This window comes from Medicago truncatula, chromosome 4 (genome assembly GCF_003473485.1).
Source record: "Medicago truncatula cultivar Jemalong A17 chromosome 4, MtrunA17r5.0-ANR, whole genome shotgun sequence".
NCBI lineage: Eukaryota > Viridiplantae > Streptophyta > Magnoliopsida > Fabales > Fabaceae > Medicago > Medicago truncatula.
This window is the reverse complement of record NC_053045.1, coordinates 45,776,617-45,798,249: the sequence shown is the minus strand read 5'-3', so window position 1 is coordinate 45,798,249 and position 21,633 is coordinate 45,776,617. Positions and strand designations below refer to the sequence as shown.

At 33.3% G+C, this 21,633-nt stretch overlaps 2 protein-coding genes across 2 annotated transcripts; one reads left to right on the top strand and one right to left on the bottom strand.

Annotated features, from left to right (window-relative positions):
- Nucleotides 1–1,201: 1,201 nt before the first annotated feature.
- On the bottom strand, nt 1,202–5,731 carry LOC25493328 (60S ribosomal protein L3). The gene is made up of 6 exons (XM_013601807.3): nt 5,653–5,731; nt 5,425–5,524; nt 2,986–3,096; nt 2,557–2,861; nt 1,794–2,203; nt 1,202–1,664 (listed from the first exon to the last, which is right to left on the bottom strand). Exons 2-6 carry the CDS (start codon nt 5,507–5,509, stop codon nt 1,406–1,408), a joined length of 1,170 nt encoding a protein of 389 aa, XP_013457261.1. The 5' UTR covers nt 5,510–5,524; nt 5,653–5,731; the 3' UTR covers nt 1,202–1,405.
- Nucleotides 5,732–16,109: 10,378 nt separating this feature from the next.
- LOC25493326 (G-box-binding factor 4) lies at nt 16,110–19,065 on the top strand. Its single transcript, XM_013601805.3, has 4 exons — nt 16,110–16,562; nt 16,683–16,754; nt 17,034–17,063; nt 18,813–19,065. Exons 1-4 carry the CDS (start codon nt 16,110–16,112, stop codon nt 18,885–18,887), a joined length of 630 nt encoding a protein of 209 aa, XP_013457259.2. The 3' UTR covers nt 18,888–19,065.
- The last annotated feature ends 2,568 nt before the right edge of the window (nt 19,066–21,633 follow it).

Genomic DNA, 21,633 nt, shown 5'->3' with positions numbered 1-21,633 from the left:
AAATGATTTCTTAATTTACTTGCACGATAATTGTGATCTGCTTCAATATCAAAACAGTCATCTAAGTCTGAGGGTATGGGTGTTACGAAGAACACCTCATTGCTCAGGTAAAATGATACCAAACATGGTCCAGATGGACTATTATGTTTTTCCGAAGATTCATAATCATCTTCACACAACCAATGACACACTTCATCCATATAGACTTGGGTGCCCTCCTTACATTCCAAAGAATAAGGCATGTCAACATCAAGTTTCCTCCACGAATTACTTCTTAGGCTATAAACCTCCCATAAGGAGTCTAAAGATACATCTCGCAATAAGAACTCTAATACATCTGCCAATTGTGCATCATGAATATCAGTATATCACCAACAAAACATGCATAACGAATGACCTTATAGTCATTTGTAATAGTGTCATACCCGAATCCTTGAAGATTAAGAAACAACTCCAACACTGACAAGATCCTTAGCAATATCCGGGATAGATGATTCAACAAACTCAACCGGACTATGAGGAATGACCTTGAATTTGTTGGTAGCTGGGTTCCATAATACTCCCTCCGGTCCTTATTATAAGAAAAAGTTGACTTTTTAGATTCATAGAATAATTAATGTATTTTATTGTAAATGTAGACTAGATACATCACTTATACAATGAACCAAAAAAATCAACTGTTTCTTATAATAAGGACCGGAGGGAGTACATGTTTATTATCATAAGAACATTCGAGACAAAATGTGCCATTAACGCTAATAGTTGTTGTTTGTAAATGGATTTAACCAATCTAATTTGACTTTATTCACAAACCTCTCGTCGAAAGAGAATACATTCAGCCAACTTTAGGAGTAGAGATGCTTGGTCTTATAAGAACAACAATGTAAATTAGATAAGAAATTGTTACGGAGCATGTTCATGAAATGATGGTTTTGAAACAAAAGACCATGATTAGTGAACACATTCAAATCGCTTCAAAGATTTGAGAGGGAGTTTGGATAGAATGGAGAAGGCAACATCTTCAGGTATTTAGGTACTCACTTTTTCACTTGTTGCAGCAATTGTTGAATTCTCCATTGAAACGAGAAGAACTTCAGTTGCAAATTGCAATGGTACCCCTGAATAACCAGTTCCGGATTCGTGCTACTGTTTTCGGAAGATTAGTGAAATAAACGGAGGCTAGTTTGAAATAAAATGCAAATATTCAAAACCATCAACATTTAGCTGATATAATTATAACCACAAAAGGTGTTCCAAAGTAAAGAACAAAACTGTGTTCTCGATAAGGGAAATGTAAACAACAACCGACTAAAAAATAACAAAAACCACTAAATGTCTTGTTTGGATGCAAAATTTGATTGACTTCTCCTAACAATACTGATAAACGTCACAAAAGCAGAATAAACTAAGCTTTCAAACGACCATAAAACTTCTGTTTCTCCTGAGTAGTCTGGAAGCGGCCATGTCCAAACTTGGAAGAGGTGTCAATGAACTTCAGTTTGATGTCCTCAAGAGCCAATCGAGAGGTCTGCTTGAGTAGTGACTGGCGAAGAGTGACAACACGCTTCTTTGGTCCAACACAGCCTCCCTTGATCATAAGATAATCATGATTCACCACACCATAATGAGGGAATCCACCCATAGGAGTAATATCCTTCTCAGTCCTGCAGGTAACAAAGGTGGTGTTTCAGTAGAGCATAATCTTATCTTATAAAGAGAATTTGCAATTAACATTTGAACTTTACCAAGATTAAGATACAAATTTTATTGGCAATACTTATCTACTACAATACCTGTCAAATTCAGTGATGGCTGTATGTGACTCTTGGTCCTGCTTGCCAACCTTGTAGATCTTCTTATTCAGCTCAGTACGGTGATGATATCCATTCTGACCAGCCCTGGCAACTGTGAATGAAACACGGGCAGGGTGCCAGGCACCAATACAAGCAACCTTCCTAAGACCTCTGTGAGTCTTTCGAGGAAGCCGAGTGACGCCCCAACGAGTTACAACACCTTCATAACCTTTACCTTTAGTTACTCCAATGATATCAATCATCTCATCTTTTTGGAAAACTGCATCCACTGGGATTTGCTTTTCAAAGAAATTGTATGCATAGTCCACCTTCTGGTTTACTGTTCCACCATTAACTTGGATCTCCATCAAATGAGCTTTCTTTTGTTTCAGACCCTTCAACTTCCTTACCTTCAGTAAACGAAGAAATACATTTAGCTTACAGCATTAACAGTAGTTAAGTCTAACATTAACAAAATGACACAGCTACCACATTTAAAAAGAACAAATTACAGCATCAACAGTAGTATCTTTAAGTCTAAAATTAACAAATTGAAAGCTACCACATTTAAGAGAATAAATATAACACAAAAGGCTAGATTTAGGTTATTTGATCAACATGAGACTTATATCAATAATAAAGACAGATGTGCGAATCTTAATCAACCCTGATATGGCTCACTAATAAACATTTTGAAAAATGTTGTTTCAAAAAGTGCACATAAAGAAATAAAAAGAAGATCCAACAATAGCATTTTTGGTACCTGAGTATGAGCAAGAACACGGATAACAGTGGCATACTTCTTCAATTTCTCCAGCTGAGTTTGAATATCTTTCTTTCCTTCATCAGTTTCATATTTTTTGGTATACTTGGTAAAAGCCTTCTTCTTTGATTTGGCCCAGTTCTTGTAGAATCGTCGCTTGACATCTTCACTGAGATGCTGAGCCCAAACAGTATTGAGTGTGCGAAGGCCTCGTGGAGTCTTCACATATCCTACCACTCCAACAACAACAATTGGGGGAGTTTCAATGATAGTGACAGCTTCACATGTCTCTTTCTTATGAAGTTCTACAATATATAAAGGAATGTCATCAGTTATAGTTACCAAGAACACATATCAGGAACCATGAAAAAATAGACAACAAAACAAACACATGTTAATCATGAAGAAATTCCAAAACATCACACTTACTTGATCCAGGTTTCTCCACCTCCCTAACTATATGGGTCATACCAGACTTGTAACCCACAAAAGCAGTCAACCTGCATGGTTTGGTAGGATCGTCTTTTGGGAAAGCTTTCACTGCAAGGGCAAATTAGATAAAAGTGTTCAAGGAATGAAAACAGGGACAACATTAGTAACTAAACAGGGCTACTAGGTAATATATTAGGTGAATAGGTGTAAAAATAATATGCATCGGATAACGGGATAGCACTCCACAGATCAAGTTAATCACATTATAATAAACAAAAAGATGTTAGTGTCTTGTAAGCATGTGAATGAACTAATTTGTATTTCAAATTTGGTCACAGCCTCACAATTGATCACAACCTCATAATCAGATTATCAACTTATAATAAACAACACATGTTTCTATCATTTAAGCTTGCAAACAAAATGATTTGTATTTCAAAGCTGGTCACAGCTTTAAAATGGGTCACAACCTCATAATCACATTAAAAGTTTGTCACATCTTCAAAATAGGTCACAACCTCACAATCACAATAAACAAAACGAAGTTTGTATCATATAAGCTTGTGAATGTTAGATTCTGTATATCACTATAAACAAAACAAAGTTTGTATCAAAGCTTGTGAATGTCTGGATTTGTATATAAAAAAACAGTTTGTATCATATAAGATTGTGAATGTTCTGATTTGTATTTCAAAATTGGTCACAACCTAATAATCCCTGTATTTCAAAATTGGTCCCAACCTAATTATCACATTATAATAAACAAAACAGTGTTTATAATTACAAAAAGATTGATGAGAGAAACGTATAAATTAAAATTTTGAAATTTTTTTTTTTGAAATAAAGAAAAATGCTAAATGAACTTAATAAATAATTGATTAATTTCTGTATATGTATTGTATACAGAAAAAGACTACTAACAAAAAGTAAAAGGGGGAGTAATATCAACAATGTTGATATTACTCCTTTACCCCTTTATTTTCAAAAAGGCGTATCCTTTTTGAAAACCAAAATCTTATCCATTTATAGATGGAGCCTCGACCGCAGCTAGGTCTAGAGGGAAGTTATGAGCATTACGTTCATGCATAACTTCCATACCAAGGTTAGCACGGTTAATAATATCAGCCCAGGTGTTAATTACACGACCTTGACTATCAACTACGGATTGGTTAATAATATCAGCCCAGGTGTTAATTACATGCAAATGAACGGATTTGTATTTCAAAACTAACCACAGCTTCAAAATTGGTCACATCATAATGAATAAATAAAGAGTTTGTATCGTATAAGGGTGTGAAGGAACCAATTTGTATTTCAATATTGGCAACAACCTCTTAACATAAACAAAACAATTTTTTAAAACAAAAGACATATAAATGAATGTGTAGTATAGATAAGTACACAACAAACAGCAGAGATACTTGCACACACATTATACAAACAAAACAAAGACTGTTGTCAAAAATTATGATAACGCAAAAAACAAACCGACCTAAATTATAATAATCATATAACTTTGCCAATTCCAAGATTTACTTGTAAGAAATAAAGTAACCAGCATCATATCATGACTGTAAAGTGAACAATGTAAAGAAACACATAAATTATGTTTAAAATAATGCAGGCCTGGAATAGAAATATGAATTGGGAATCATCCAAAATGATCCTAATCACTACTCAATTTATTACAACTCTGGCAAAAGCAATATTGAACCCTTTAACAATGAATTTGAGGATACAACGTTAACAAATCAACTTCAATTTTGAGGAATGGACAGATTCAGATATTCAGATTTACAAATTACATATTCATTAACAAAAATATTTGAAAATTTTATTAATTAAAAAAAGCAAATATATAAAATAAAAACAAGTTAGCTCTTGTAAATGGCTCATAATAAATAATAAGAACTTAGATGTCTGCATATTTCAATTAAAATTTGAGCATTAATTTGTAGCATATAACTACCACATAAAACAACCATTTTATCTGATCTGATAAAATACAATTCTTGGAAACTAAAATTTCAGTACACTAATCATGAAACCACCAATTTCCATGAGTGATAACAAAAAGCTTCCAAACCAAAGGCCTATGGCAAAAAAATGCCAATTCTCTAGCTCATTTGTATTCCAAACCAAAATCCTAATATAGGATTAAGGATAGATAAGCCATTTTCGAGATTCCAGCCTTGATTAAACAATTATCAATGGAAGCAATTTCAATCATCGCAAAGGAAATGGCAATAAAATGATATAATGCACAGAAGAAGAAGAAAAGATTCCTTCAGATTCAAAAAAAAAAAAACTACAAATCAGAAATCGATTTCAAAATCTTAGATTTATCAAATTTAAACCATTGATTTAAAAAAAAATATATATATCGCGCAACAAATTTCAATGAATAACATATATTAAATCAAAATATAAAAAAACCTTTTCCGCGATGACGAGCAGCACGCTTCCTAGGGAGAAATCCAAGAGAACCGTGACGAGGATGCTCGAATTTCCTGTGAGACATGTTTTCCTGATTCAACTGAAAAAAAAAAAAAAACAAAACAAAACAAAAAAGAAAAAAGCATAAACAGATGAATCGAAAATAGTAAACGATCACAGAAAAATTAACAGATATGGATCAAGGCGAGTGATATTGAGAGAGCTTACCAGCCGCAATATATAGAATGAGATGAGAGGGGAAGAAATGTGTGAGTGTTTGATGAGTGCTTCTGGCTTTATATAATGCTCTCGCCGCAGAGTTTCTTCATTTTCTTTACCCTAAAAGACACCAATGGGCTTCGGATCTTAATACACTTCATGGGCCATGTATGGACTTTGTTGTTGTCCGAAATAAATTAGTCTTTCTTTTTTCACCCTGTTAATTTCTCATGCGTTTTACAAATTTCAATTTATATTATATGAAAATCCTAAAACATATTGATTTTGTTTTTGCTACGCTCCTAAAACACAATACACAACACAACTTCATAGTTTCATATTCGAATATGAGTAAGGTGTACAGCTAATAAATGAGAATTATCAGCCGAGTTAGATTTTACGGACAAATTATATGCATATTTAATGTGTGTTTATATTTTCCAAACATACTTATTATTAAAATATATTTTCATAATGTGATTTATATTTGGATATTTTTCTCAAATTTTCTGTTTCAAAAATGTAACTTGTTTGTATCATATAAAAAAAAAAAGGTACGTATAACCATCCAAAAAATTAAGATTGCGGGGGTTAAATTTGTATTAAAAAGTTTCCATGAGCTTAGCTCACTTCGTTAAGGACAATGTATATTATATGCAGGGGTCGGGGTTCGAACCCCGGACACCTCACTTATTCACTTTTAAGGTGAATTTCTCTAGCCACTAGGCTACTTGATAAAAAAAAAATTGTATTAAAAAAAAGTGGCTTTAATCATCTAAGAAATTTTTCATAATTAATTTGTTGGTTGCTAGTTTTGTATTTGCTGGGATTAAAAGGTGGATACATTGACTAAAGGTGCAGGTTTGGTATCATAGTTGCAAAAGAAATGTGGGATAAGTCAATGACACCATGACAAAACCAGCATGAGGGAGAGCTCCATAGTAATTTTTGTTGAATGAAGCTAAATGTCTCTTCTTTAAAAGAAATTCTCTCAGATTTTCTCAAGTTTCAAATCTCAACTCTAAACTAACCTTTCAACATTATTTTCTCATGTTTATTCAATGAGAACATTTACCTATAAATTGTCTAAGTTTTCATCTAGTAGTGTGGGTTCATCGATGATTACACCTAATATGTCATTTTTTAAAACGATAAGTGTTAGTAAATTTTAACGTGGAAGATGAAGATCAAATCATTGACCTCCTTATCATTTCACTCTTTAACTTTCTCTGAGTTGCCAAATCATCGGGGTAATAAACTCAATTGGAAAAGGGGTATAAGATCAAGAAATCCAGTCTTTGATACGAAAACAACAGACAATAGATGCAAGAAGGGCTTTGCTATTTAGTACGAAAACAACGGACAATAGATGCAAGAATTACACTTTATAAGCACAAACATAAAATAGTGGGATGTGGTGGAATACATGGGGCACCTCAAAATAAGATACATGGCTTGGATTTATATTCTTGTCTTTTGCCTTGCAATGATTCATAAAGTTAAAGCATTTCCGTTAAGAAAAAGTTAAGATTGTCCGAAGGTAATGTTTGGTTACAAGAATTAGGAGCTTTCTAGCCTTACATTGTAATTTTGAGTTAAAGTTTGTCTGAACGCAAGCCAGCACGCTGCTCATTATTTAACTAGAGTGGTTTTGTCTTATGTTAGTCGCCAAGTTTTCGATTATGCTCCTCATTGTATAGCTCCGTATTTGATTAATGAAATAAAATATGTTTGTTTGGTTCAGAAAAATAAAAGAGGGAAAGGATAGATTTTTTTTCTATCCTTGAATGTGTGCGAATTGAAATTTGAAATGAATAGATGAGATATTCTCAAACGTACATACTTTTTTTTAATATTTCATATATTCATTTCAAGAATGATTTTATATCCAATATATAGTATAAAATTAAAATGTGCAAACTCATTTGAATCTTTAAGATCAGGTCATCACCGTTCCCAATTTCAAGCACGACTAAATATTTTTTGGCCACCCACCCATAATTGTTTTTTCTGTAATCTCATGGGCACCTTGCTCTATGACAGTAGTAGTATAACAGTTTTTGGAAGGAAGTACTAAAACAGTTAAAAGTTGAAACAGTTTTATTAGCCATATGCATAACCAGGTCGATGTTTACTTACTCCTAACTCCTCTTTTATATCATAGTCAATATTTTGTCCATTGATATTTCGCTGCCATGCCAAACAATATATAGTATAAAATATAAAATTAACAAAAGATGCAAAGATTTGATCAAATTTCAATTGGGTTCTAATCACATCTAAATCTTCACATTATTTAACCAAAACAAATATATGCAGTATAGGAAAGTGAAATATTAATATATACATAATCCACACATCAAAAGTTACAAACATTGAAATTAGTAACTAATCTATTAAAACACGATTCAGCAAAGAACAATATATACATATATATGTTAAGATATCATTCATCGGTTATCATTTTCTTCTCTTGATCATCCTGGCTTTAACAGGAGGCAAAGGAGATGTAGCTCTATATAACTCATCAATATTAACGTAACGATACCTCTTATTTGTTCTTGCAAAGCAACTTTCAGAATCTGACAAAACAGTAGATGATGATACAACATCACCACCGGAATCAACCTTGTTGTGACTCACGCTATAGCTATTGCTATTGTTATTGCTGTTTTGATCTTCTTCGAAATCTCCGCTGCTGAGTTGTACGAGAAATTTTGCTGCTTCGATCTCCGATAGGGAGAGCTTAACCGGCCTCTTCTTGTTCCTGCCCTTTTCCATGATTTTTTTTTAGAGGAAATGTCTTGATCAAGAATTTATGTAAGATATTTTACTTTTTCATTTATATATACTTAAGGTAGGTCGGTTATACTATGGATATTTGTTTTCTTATTATTTCGATAGATTATAATCTTGGATCACTTACCCATAGAATTTATTAATTTAAACATCTCTTTTAATAAACAAACTTGTAGCTTAAGAATGAGGTCGAATGATAACTATTTGGTGAAAAATATAAATTACCGCAGAATATGGTCACACAAAAATATATTTTTTTAGGAAACTTACACAATTATATATACTATTTTCTTTTTTATCTTTTTCGATCTTTTTTATGCAAGACTTTTTCCTTTTTTTTTTGTTTTTTTTTTTAAAAAGACTTTTTCCTATTTAGTTACATTTTTCTCTCATTAGTTTATAATTATTTTAACGAGCTTGTTGCTCTGGTTGATACGGCAAAACCACTGGTTTATAATAAAATATTTAATTTATATACATGATATATATATATATATATATATATATAGTGTAAAACCTCTCATTTATATATGTATTTAATCAAAATGATATTTACTTCCCAAATAAAAAATGTTAGAACATACATACACAAATAAAAAGGTAAAAAGACAAGAGAATTAAATGAGGTGATTAAATTATTTCACTTTTTTCCTTTATGCGTGTGCCATATACAATTTTTATTTTGGGGTCGTACTTATTTAAGACATTGTGTGTATAATCCAATCATATATGGCGCATTTGATTTGATGTATGTGTAACAAAATTTGACATAGTCGGTGCATATAAATTAATCTCGATAAAAAAATAGTTTATAATATATAAGTTGGTATGTCTTTCATCTTGTTTCTATCATCTTTTGTTTGCCGATGAATGCATTCTCTTTGCCGAAGCTAAATTTTTTCAAGTTAAGTTAGTTCGAGATGTATTGCAACAACTTTATTGTGTCTCACTTGAAGATCAATATCTAAAAGTCTAAGTTCACAACTTCTTCTAATGTGCCTCGGTCCAAGACGCATAAATTACTCAACTTGGCAAGTGCCTGGGGTTTCCTATGCTTATTGGTAGAGTCAAAAATTCTGATTTTCATTTTATTTTGGATAAGATCAATGGTAGGTTACCTAGATTGGAAAAGCAATATTTTTATTGTCGATTTGTTCATGAACACTATGTTTTTATTGTCAATTTCGACCATGGGTATTTGATTGTACCGAGAACAAGCGTCATTAGGGAAAACCCAGTTAAGATCAGTATAGTCAACACACATTTTCCATTTTCCATTTTCCATTTGATTTTATTTAACAAATACAACAATAAAGAGTCAAATTGTACTTGGCCTCAAAAATAAAATTTTCCTCTCGGAGGTATCTTGCAACTTTTTCGACAACCTCTTCCTTCTCGAATGATTGCTTCCTACGTCGTTGGGCAATGCTTTTGTCGAGGGTATATTGTCAACTAGTGGCAAGAGATTCTAAGAGATTCTATGATTGATGTTGGGTATATTGACATCGAGGGTACATTGTCAACTAGTGAGCTACATTTTTTTGAGCTCTTAAAGTTAAAGTCTCATCTTGATGGTATTCTTATAGAAAACTCCTCATCTGGAAATGGGTCAGAGAATCACATTTTTCATCGAGGTTTTTCTTGTTTTGCTTTTGGAGGTCCAACTTGATGAATTAGGATTCAATCTCAATTATGCTAACATAAAAAAATGTCTGGCCTTTGTTCTTGGCTTTGCCTTTATCTTTTCCCCTTTCGGCCATTTTTGTAGCAGTAATGTGTTATGCTTATTCTACGCAGCCATGAAGCATCTTCTTGCAGCGATGTCGTCATGGAGAGTAGATATCTCATATGATTATTTATGATATTTGATTTATAAAAGAACCACTGAAAAGGCAAGTGTTAGCTCTATCAATGTCAGCCTTTCGACGATACATTTATACCAAGACTTGTAGTCTCCTACGGGGAATTGTACCTTAACTGCTTTCTTTTATTTTTCGTATCTTAATGAGACCAAGAGTAGTCCACATACTCCCATGGTCGACTGGTGGATCCATTGAAGGCTTGTAAGTCTAACCCAATACATGGCTCCATATTCTTGTCGATTCCCTAGAATATGCATGATAGATTTGATTACATGGTATCACAAGAACTAACTTGGTCTATTAGTGCTCTCCAAATATGAAAGTTGGCCATGTAGGCTTGAATTAGTGGTGGAAATTTAAAGTCTGGTGTTCCCCGAGTTTTCCTTAACGTAGAAAGATAAATGGGATCTTCTTCTTGTTTTTACAGATGTTATCAAATGATGAGTGACATTTTTCATTTTCTAAAATTTTCTTTTGAAGTACTCCATAATAATGATGTTATTGGGACCTCCACCGACGCGACCATGGCAACATGGAAATTCTCCCTAAAACTTAAAAATGGGCCTCGTAATATTTCCATTATTGCATGAAGATGTATATATCCATTGGTTTGAAACTTCTAGTCTTGTTAACGCCATAGCTATGAGATCATGCTTTTGTATGTGTCATTCCCTTCGTTCTCCTTTGTTGATGTTAAAGCATTGGTGCCCATTGCCTTGCGAGGTTTAGGAGAATCCATGTGAAACTTTCACCCTGGAGTATAGTTTTTTCTAGTATATTGCCTTAATTTTCTTCGTTGTATGAGAAGCTCAGTCGCATCCTTGACATGGATCGCCAATCTTATTTTTGTGACTATTGTGATACAAGAGTTCTTTGACTTGTCGGATTTTGGCTTTGGGACGAGTCAAGGGAAGTGGATTGCATTATATTTAAAGAGAATTGCTACTTTCAGCGAAAAAAATTTGTCCCGACGACATCACGATGCTTGTTTGGTTACTTATCTCACCTCCACCTCTTTATTTTACAACCCCCCATGTATTCCATCAAGTCCTAAATCCAATGGTTTAACACAATTCGTGAAGCATTCTTTATAAATTCTTTCCCTTGAAATAGCATAGCACATATTTAAACTATGCATCGACACACTCAGCGATAATATATTCCCTGGATGATACCATGGCCATGTGCTTACTAAAGTGGCTTGCTAGGCCCCAACTTTCTTTCATGTGTCTGTCGTCTCTGTGATTCTTTTAATTTTTTGGCTTATTTGATTCAATGGTCCCTCAAATAATTTTAAATTTTCATTTTTGTCCCATAATTAATAAAATGTACCTTTTGGTCCTTTACTTTTTCCTCCGTTTGCCAAATAAATCCAGACTGTTAAGTTTAACCCCAAATATATATGGTGAACCAATATTATATATAGTCCACCATAGACCTTATTAAATTTTCCAATTTTAACCCTTTGATCTTTTTTTAAGAAAGAGGACGGTTGGATTGCACATGTCTAATTTATCTTACCATATACCACTACCACCTAATTTTTTTTCCTTTTCTTTCTCTTCCTCTTCCTCATCTTCATCAATCATATTCATACATTCATCATAACAACTAGAATTTTTTTATTTTATATATATGGTGGACCATCACAACAACCCAATTTCATCGATTTTCTTCCTATACACACACAAAAAACAAACTTTTTCAACCCTCAAACCTCTTCTCTTCAATCACACACATAATTCATCTCCAAATTCCTAATTTCACTGCCATTTTCATAGTTTTTTCGACCCATTTTATATAATCTCGTATTTGTCCAAGTTAATTTGTGTCAAAGATTGAATTTTTATTGTGGTAGAAGCATGCCCATTCCCTTTTCGACGGACAACGGAGAGGGTGGTACAAGCTGGTTTCGATACATAAATTGAACAGAAAAACACAACACCATCAAATCAAAACTAAACAAAAAAAAAAATCTTTATATACATGGTGGACCGTAACTTTATTCCTTCCTTGTCTTTCCTTCTCCCAAAACAAGAACGAATTTAGGAATTGGGAAATTCAATTTGGGGATTTTGGAATTGGGAATTAGGGTCAGGGTTTGTTTGGAATTGGAATTGGAATTGAAATTCGATTTTTGAATTAGGGTTAGAATTTGGAATTGGAATTGGGAATTTGGATCTGATTTGCGGTTGAGGCTTGATATTGGTGGTGCTACTGGCTCATTTCCGAGGTCAATTTGTTGAGTGTGGGATTGGTGAAATCTGGAGGAAGCAACAATGGAGATGATGATGGCGTTGAAGGTAACGAAGAGGTATGGAGGAGTGAAACATAAGAGTGAAGATGAAGAGAAGTTTTCAATCTCAACGTTGTGAAAATAACAGTAAAGGAAATGAAGAGAAGTTTGAGAGAAAACATAATTGAGTTTGTGTTTAGAGTTTGAAGAGCATTGATGATGGAGAATTGAGGTTGGAATGGACGGAAATAAAAAAAAAATTATTGTTTTTTTATTTATTCTGGGTTTGGGGTTGTTGTGATGAATGTATGAATATTATTGATGAAGATGAAGGAGATGAAGAAAGGTTAGGTGGTAGTGGTATAGCGTAGGATAAAATAGACATGTGTATCTAACGGTCATCTTTATTTAAAAAAGATCAAAGGGTTAAAATTAATTCACCATAGATATTTGAGATTAAAGTTAACAGTCAAATGATTTATTTGGCAAACGGAGGAAAAGGTGAGGGACCAAAAGGTACGTTTTATTAATTGTGGGACTAAAATGAAAACTTGAAATTATTTGAGGGACCATTAAATCAAATAAGCCTAATTTTTTTGTTAGGACTTGACATGTGTGGTTCCTCCCCTGTTCGGTGTAACGCCCTAGTCGATATATTTATTTATTTTGAATTATTTAGAGTCTTTTATATGATTTTAAATAATATTGGTGATTTATGTGGTGTGTTATATTTTATTATATAGTTTATTTTATAATAATTAGATTTAGTGAGAAATTAGTATTATTTTGGGATGTGGGGAGTTAATTAATATTTAATGGAATTAAGGGGAGTTTAATGAAAATAGAGGGGAGTTACTTTTTTGGGAGTTAAGAAAAGAGAATATGAGAAAAACTGTTTTACGTGAAATCAACTTTTAGGAGAAAAGGGAGAAAAGAGCAAGTAGAGCCAGAAACCAAATTGCTGTGCATTTCTTTCTGCAATTCTAAGGTAATGGTGAGGTTTGCTTCAGTAGTATAGATGTTAATTCTGATTTTGAGTTTAACAGGTTTTATGTTCGAATTGGGAATTTATGTTCTTGGTGAATTATTGGGTTTTGAGTGTGAGGATTGTTGTTCTGATGTTAGAAATAGGTTATGAGTGTATACAGCAAATTAATTCACATCTATAAACCAATTTGGGGAGTGAATTGAAGGAAAATGAGATTTTTGGGAAAAACCTGCATTCTGCCCGTACTGAAGTTCATCGCTCGCCTCGCGAGTAGCCTGGTTCACCAAGGCGAGTGAGCAACTTCATGGCTCGCCTCGCGAGCAGAACCACTCGCCGTGGCGAGTACCTGTGAGAAATTCTGGATTTTCAAATTGTTGTTATAAGATGTACTTTGGTTAGTTTAATGTACCTAAATGAATTTAGAGAGGACTGGAGCAAGTTTTAGATTAAAAAGATGAATAGGAAGCTTAGAATTGAAGTTTGAGTGAGAAAAATGTTAAAACTCCCGAGAGCACCATATTTTCGTTCGCCTCGAGTTCGCCTTGAACTCGCCATGGCGAGCAACCCGTTTTCTGAGTTCGCCATAGCGAGCAGATGTGCTTGCGAGGCGAGCTGCCCAGTATTGCATTGTTGATTCTGTTTTGGTATGTTGATGAATGGTATTGATGTTTAAGCATGATGATGATTAATTGTGCATTTTTTTGGAATTACTGGATTGATAATGATGACTTGTTGTTGGCTGGATGTATGCTTTTATTGAGTTAAGTCATACATGATGTTGCATTATAGAGTTGTGAGTCATATACATATATATGCATTTGGTCGAGTTGTATGTAGATATACACAAGTGAGTTAGTCGCATATGCATAAAAGCGGGAGGGCTTCTGCCCTGGAACGCCTTGTCGTTCAAATCGGGAGGACTTATGTCCTGGAACACCTTGTTGTTCAAAGCGGTGATGACTTATGTCCTGATGAATGCTTTAACCATTCAAAATAGCGGTGAGGGCTTCGGCTCTGATTATGGTACCACATGCATATTTGCATTCTTTGAGAAGTCTGAGGTGTTGTCTTAGCAGTGTTGTCATGTCAGTTGCATGAGTCGGTGTAGTCATGTCATTTGCATGAGTCGGTGTTGTTGGTTGTAATTGCCTTTTGATGATGATCATGTTGTTGATGAGTATATATTTATACATTTGCTATGAATTGATTTGATGATGATGAATTTATTATATTTAGGGTGTTAGATTCAATTGATGAATTTTAATATCTATATTTTATTGTTGTGAATCTCACCCTTCTGCTTGAAAATATTGCCCTTCCTATGGGTAACTTGCAGATGATCCTGAGTAGTTGGTGGTGGCTCAAGTGTCGTGTATAGGGCTCTGATACATTCGGGATGGGTTTACTTTATTTGCATTTCATTCCTTATGTATCTTATTTTGCAACTTGATGTTGTGGCCCTATGTTGGTTGAATTATGTTGTTAAGGCTTTACGCCAAGATATTATTTTGGAGGTTTAAACAGTTGTTGATGTTTTGATGATAATATTCCGTGCTAATTAAATGATGATTTCATTGGATGTTTAACAAATAGATTTTTATATTCTATTTAGAAATTTTGAAAATGTAGTCTGACATGCCCGTTGGGTTTTACTCTAATGTTGTGTGTTTAATTATTATTTAATTACTTTTGGATAACGGGTGTTACATTCGGGGCTTCCTTACTTGAGAATTGTTGTTTACACATTACATAAGGCTGTGCCACACGAGTACTTTACGAATTCGTAAAGTACTCGTGTGGCACAGCCTTATGTAATGTGTAAACAGCAATTCTCTCCTTACTTTCACAACGCTAAGTTTTGACTTTTAAAATTGTTGTCCATTAATGAAATAATCCTCGTTCTTCGCACAATAATCAATAAATATTTTATCGTAAATTACGGGTAATTTATCCAATATTAATAATCATTAATCAATAAGTAAATGTATAAGTGATACCAAAAAACTAATTTTTACTCCATTTATTACAAATAAATTTACTCATGGGACTAATTTTATTGGTCATTAGACAAATTACCTACAACTTTTTTAAGTCAATCTAAAAAAACCAACAAAATATAAATATATCATAAGAGAATTTTCACCAACATAATTTAAAAATCTAAACAAAAAGTAAAAAAATAAAAAAAAAATAAAAAATAAAATAATAAAGATTGGAATGAACAGCAAAAAAATTAGTAATGCTTGGAGAGTTTTATAGGTGGACGTGGAAGAGAAGAAAGGGTAGCTATATAAAGGATTTGCATGCATGTGATTATTAATCTTAAAAATCCAAACTCAAGTAAAGGCCATAGCTATTGTTTCATTGTTGTGCTATTGCTTCTGAATCTTTTCTTAGGGTTGAAGCCGAAGCCGAAGCTGAACAAACAAAACAAACTCTCCTATAAACTAGGCATGGCGTCATCGAAGGTTGTTGTTCTCTCAACAAATCCGGATCTGCCACGCACCTCTTCTTCTATATCTTCTTCTTCTTCTTCCATCATTTCTTCTTTTCTTCTCTCTGATCTTGATCTACCACCACCATGGACGAAATTCTCAAGAACATTTTCCCTGCTGCAATTGAAGCTGCAAAACAACAACATCAAGAACATCAACAGGAAGAACAACAATCCAACAACAACAACAACATTGACGATGTTTGGACGGACATCGTCGCTGATGGTGGTGCAAACCATCTTCATCATCAACAACATTATCATCATCCTTCTTCTGATGAAGGTTTTTCTGCTTGCGGTGCCGGTGGTGGTGATGAAGTTACTCTTGAAGATTTCTTGGTGAAAGCTGGTGCTGTTCCTTACCCTCATCATCAATATCCTTCTTCTTCTTCTGCCGTTGATGACGGTTCGCATTCTCTACAAGTTGCTTTGGGAAAACGAAAGACTGTTGATGAAACGCTTGATAAAGCTGCTCTTCAGAAACAGAAAAGAATGATCAAGAATCGTGAGTCTGCTGCTAGGTCAAGAGAACGCAAACAGGTTTCTTTCTCTCATTCTTTTATTTTTTTCTTTTGTCATTTCTTTATAAAAAGTTTATTATAATACATTCTTCAATCTAGAATTGTTGTTGAATGATTGAAATTGTGGTGTAATTTACAGGCTTATACTACTGAGCTTGAGAGCCTGGTTAAGCATTTGGAGATAGAGAATAAGCAGTTAGAAGAAGAACAGGTGCGGTTATATTGGTTATTGTTATTGTTATGCATTTATTAATGTGTTGTGTTTTTTGGTAATGTATTGTTGTTGATATCACCTTTCTATAAATGAGTCCCTCTTCTATGATTTTTGACTATAAAAGTTTGAAACTTTCCTTGGTGAATTGAATTTGAGTAACATATTTTTGCTAGAATAACTATTTTCCTTACTGGTTGATTCTTTTTTGTTGTTCTTTTGTTTAACTTTTGTGGCTTAAATCTTATAATTTATGGTAATATTGTGTGATGAATGCAGGCTGAGAGGAAAAAGCTGAGGTTCAAACAAGTATGTATATCTCCTCACTTTTTTACCACTTAATCTGGATCTATTTGAAACCGTCATGTATTTATATGTTTTCATTTTTCTACAAGAATATGTACCTGACTTCATCTAAGTACCTAAATTCAACTTATAATATTTTAATAACTATGTTCAGCTGTATACAGAAGTTGAGGCTTGAGATTAAGTTAAAAAATGATGGAAATTTGGGCTAAGAGATGTTATCAAATATAAAAAGAGTTCTTATACACATACCACCTTAGGTGGCAGAACCACTTCATACCACCCTTGTGTGGCATTTATAACAATAAAAAATGAGTGCTGACCACTTTGACCATTAATATATAAAAATAAAAAAACCGCCAGCTAACAAACAAACACATTATTCATCTCTCTCTGCCTACACTGCTCCACCGGCTCTCTTCCGTTTCTGACTTCGGCGACGGTAACAACGACGATGGAATACGACATCGACGACAACAACTATTCTCATGTATTTCGCCACCACAATACACACTCAGATCTGTAACACACTTTGTCTCCCCCGTCGTCCTTTTCATCTCGCCGCCCCTCACCACCACAGCGCCGCCATCCACTGTCCTCACCATCACTACGACGTCTCATCCCCACCACACACACTCAGATCTGTCACAGAGAAAGATCCAAAGAAGGATTGAAGAGGCAAAAAGAGAAGTGAGTTTGAGATAAAGGAAAAAAGAACGGGAGGGAGGAGAGGAAGAAGACGACAGTGGGTGAGGAAGGGGGCGGTGGGTGGGGAAGGGTGACAGAGGGTGGAGGAAGGGCTGAGGGAGGGTGATCGTGAAGGGAGAGGAGAGTAAGAGAAAAGAGGAGGGTGAGAGTGAAAAGTGATAGTGGGGTGAAATTTCTATATTACCCCTGCCACATCAGCAGTGGTACAAAGAGTGTACAACATTGAGATGTCTATCTATCATTTTCCATATAAAAAAGTGGCCTGGTGCATGAGAGTGGACCATACTCATTATGTTTTTTTACAACCTTCCAAAAAATGGTCAGGTGCATACAGTATATGCAATAACTTTACTATACCACATATGTCTTAACTATATATTTGTCATCACAAATTGATTGAAATATTGTTTTATCAATGTTAACATTTTCCAATAACTAGTACATAGAGCATATGGGGCATAGGCATACATACAAGTTGAACATTGAACTTTCATTGAAGTACCATTGAAATATGTTCTGTAATTTAGTGTCCAGAATGCCAAAATAAGTTCTTTGACGCGTACTGTACTCTATTTCACTTAAAACTTTCCATTTAATTTCATTGTCATCTTAATTACTTCTGTTAATATGATTATTGTCTTAATCATAATTACTTCTGTTAGTATGACAAAATACCATTCTTCACTGCCGCTTGAACTTTGAAAGCGTCCTCTATGAACTGAACACCACCATGACCAATGACCATGACTTTTGTTGTTCAATATACAGAACTTAGTATTACACATTCTATATCATTATTTTTGTTTGGAATATCCAAAATCCAAATCTCACTTAAACTTCAATTAAATTAGACTTGTTAATTAAGTGTTTTTGAAGTTTAATGACACCTTAGGAAATACTTTTGGAACTTTGGTGGGATGTGATATTTGCATCACTTCATCACCTAAATTTCATGACAATGGAACTTTAGAAATACAAAAGATTTTCATATTTTGGCTATGAATCTAACCTCTAATTATTGTTCAATTTGTTTTCTTTTGGCAGCTCCAAGAGTTCCTCATTCCAATTACGGAGCAGCCAAGACCAAAACGGAAACTGCGGAGATCAAATTCATCTTAAACATCGTGATTTGTTTGTCTGTGATTGACAGACGGTAGGATTTTCAGCTAGCTAGGTGTAGATATGAGGAAACAGGATTAGAATTTTCTTTGTAGGTTACACATGCTGCTGGTTCTCGGAGTTACATTGTATAAATAGTACCAGCAGTCAAATAATATGGGTGGCTTTAAGGGTCTTAGGAATAGTTTGAAGTTGCTAGCATATTATTCTTTTAGCAATCTGAATGCCATGGTTCTTAATTTCGTGAATGGGGTAAGGTTTCCGAACGAACGAATAAGGAACGACCTGTTTACATTTTTATATGAACAGGTAAAGATTAGCAGAATCTAGAGGTTTTCTGTGTCACAAGAATGATTGTTTGTGCCATTATTTGTTAATAGACTTAGAGTGATCAGTGATGCACTGATGCTAAATGTTATGTAGAATATAATATAGATGCAAGAATATTGATTTGTTACTCCTTTGACTCATTTTAAAATGGGAAATTTGGCACAAAATGTTTATTATAAAGAAGGCTTTGAGAAAAGGGAGAACATGAGAGTACTGAAATAGAGCAGAGAAAAGAAAGCAAAATCTAGATCAATAAATTATACCTCACATGCTACCAGTTAGCGTTAAATCAAAACTATAATTTACCATTGGAGTCTTTTAGACATTTCATGTCTCAAAATCTATAATAATAATAATATAAAATCAGGCATTCATAAAACTTCCCTTTTATGCGCATAACAACTATATCATAAAGCTAAATAGTTAAACTATGCAATATGAAGACCCCCACATGGAGAAGGTATAATGCCGGTTTGCAAAGGAACACACAGACCATAGAATGAAACCTACTACAATTGAGTTCATCTAACATTAAAAAAACAAGTCTATTGTGCATCAACTAGCAGTCAAATATGTGTATAACCAAAATAATAACACTACTAAACAATATCAAGGCCGTCTACAACAAAAGATAGAACTAACTAAGCATGAAGCAAATAAACCAATACCATACCTTTGGTGCTGAGGAAAGGCATATGATGTGGAGAGTCATCATTCTGAAGCAACAAAACAATTCACTGATCATGTGGCACAGCAGTACTCTAAGCGCAACATGCCTGAATGGCTTAAAACTAATTATTTATTGAAGCAACAAGGCCTTAGGCTTTTCCACATTACATAAACATAGTAGAGTAAATAGGAAATTTATATCAATCAATTAGGTTTTAATTGCTACCAAGAACAAGTAGGTTATATATCTCATTTCTCCATACAAATAACAATGTCACATAGTGTTATGGAGTATACAACTCTGGAACTAGTCACATGTGCAGCTGCCACACATACAGTTTCTAAATAACTTCATAAGGCCCGACAACAAAGAGATTGGTCCATGATTCCTTAATACCCACTTCACCCAAAACCCAGATATGAAAATCAGGCGTCATGTCGTAATTATAGATGACAGAAAGAGACTCATTTAACTCCACCAAGTTAAACCTATACGATCTATATTTTACATCTGTAGAAGGTAAGGTAGTTGCAATAAATGTCTCTTTGCTAAAGTTGAAGGACACTGTATCAATATCAGGTCCATGGGTCAACCAGTGGCAAAATCCATTCAAGTTCACCGTAGGCGTAATACTTGGGTAGTTATTTTTTCTTTGGTTAAATATCTTTTTAATCTCTATAAATATGTCAACATTTCATTTTAGTCCCTCTAAAATTTTCCTTCAACTTTTAGTCTCTATAAAATTTTCAATCTTCACTTTTGTTCCCTCTTTTAAAGTAAACTCATGTAGAATTCATATTTTTTAATAAAATTTTTCAGAAAAATTCAAAATATTATAAGAATCACTCCAAAAAAAAAAAATTAGAATTTTTTGACAAAACATGAATTTAATATGAACTTTTATATGTTTTACGGTAAAAAATTCATATTTAATTTATGTTTTTGTTAAAAAATTCATATTTCTTTTAGGAAATTTTTTTAGAATATTTTACACATTTATGCACAATTTCATTAAAAAATACAAAAATTAAATTAAAAATAGGGACCAAAAGTAGTGATTGAAAATTTTATAGGGACTAAAAATTGAAGAAAAATTTTAAAAGGACTAAAACAAAAAGTTGACATATTTATAGGGACCAAAAACATATTTAACACTTTTTTCTTTTAATTTTGGGCCCGTTTGTTTTAAATTTTAGAAAAATAGATTTTTCTTTGTATTTTTAAAAATGGATTTTTTTAAATTTACTCAAATATAGTAAAAGTTATTTCAAACTTATTTGATATAAGTTAAAAAAGAGATTTTGACATTCACTAACTTAAATATTCATTCTTCGAGATTTTACATGATAAAAATCACATATTTTCTCAAAATGACATCTTTTAAAAATGATTTTTATGAAAAGCTTTATGAAATAACTTTTTTTTTAGAGATTTTTTCAAAATTTTAGTATCCAAAAAAAATTATAACTAAATGATGAAATACTTAGGTACCGTTTGACCCGAGTTTTTTTTCAGCTTCACATTTTTAAGGAGAAGTTAGGCCAAACACAATATCAGTAAAGTACCTTAAAAAAAAGTACATTTTTTAGAATGCATAAAATTGAATGAAAAGAGCTTTAAGAAAAAGTTGTTGAATGTTACTTCAAAAAAACTACTTCTCCGTAATTTATTTCACAAGCACCTCTCTTCAACTCACGCAGGCAACCTTTTCTTTTATTTTTTAATATTATTTTTCAATTTGTTTTT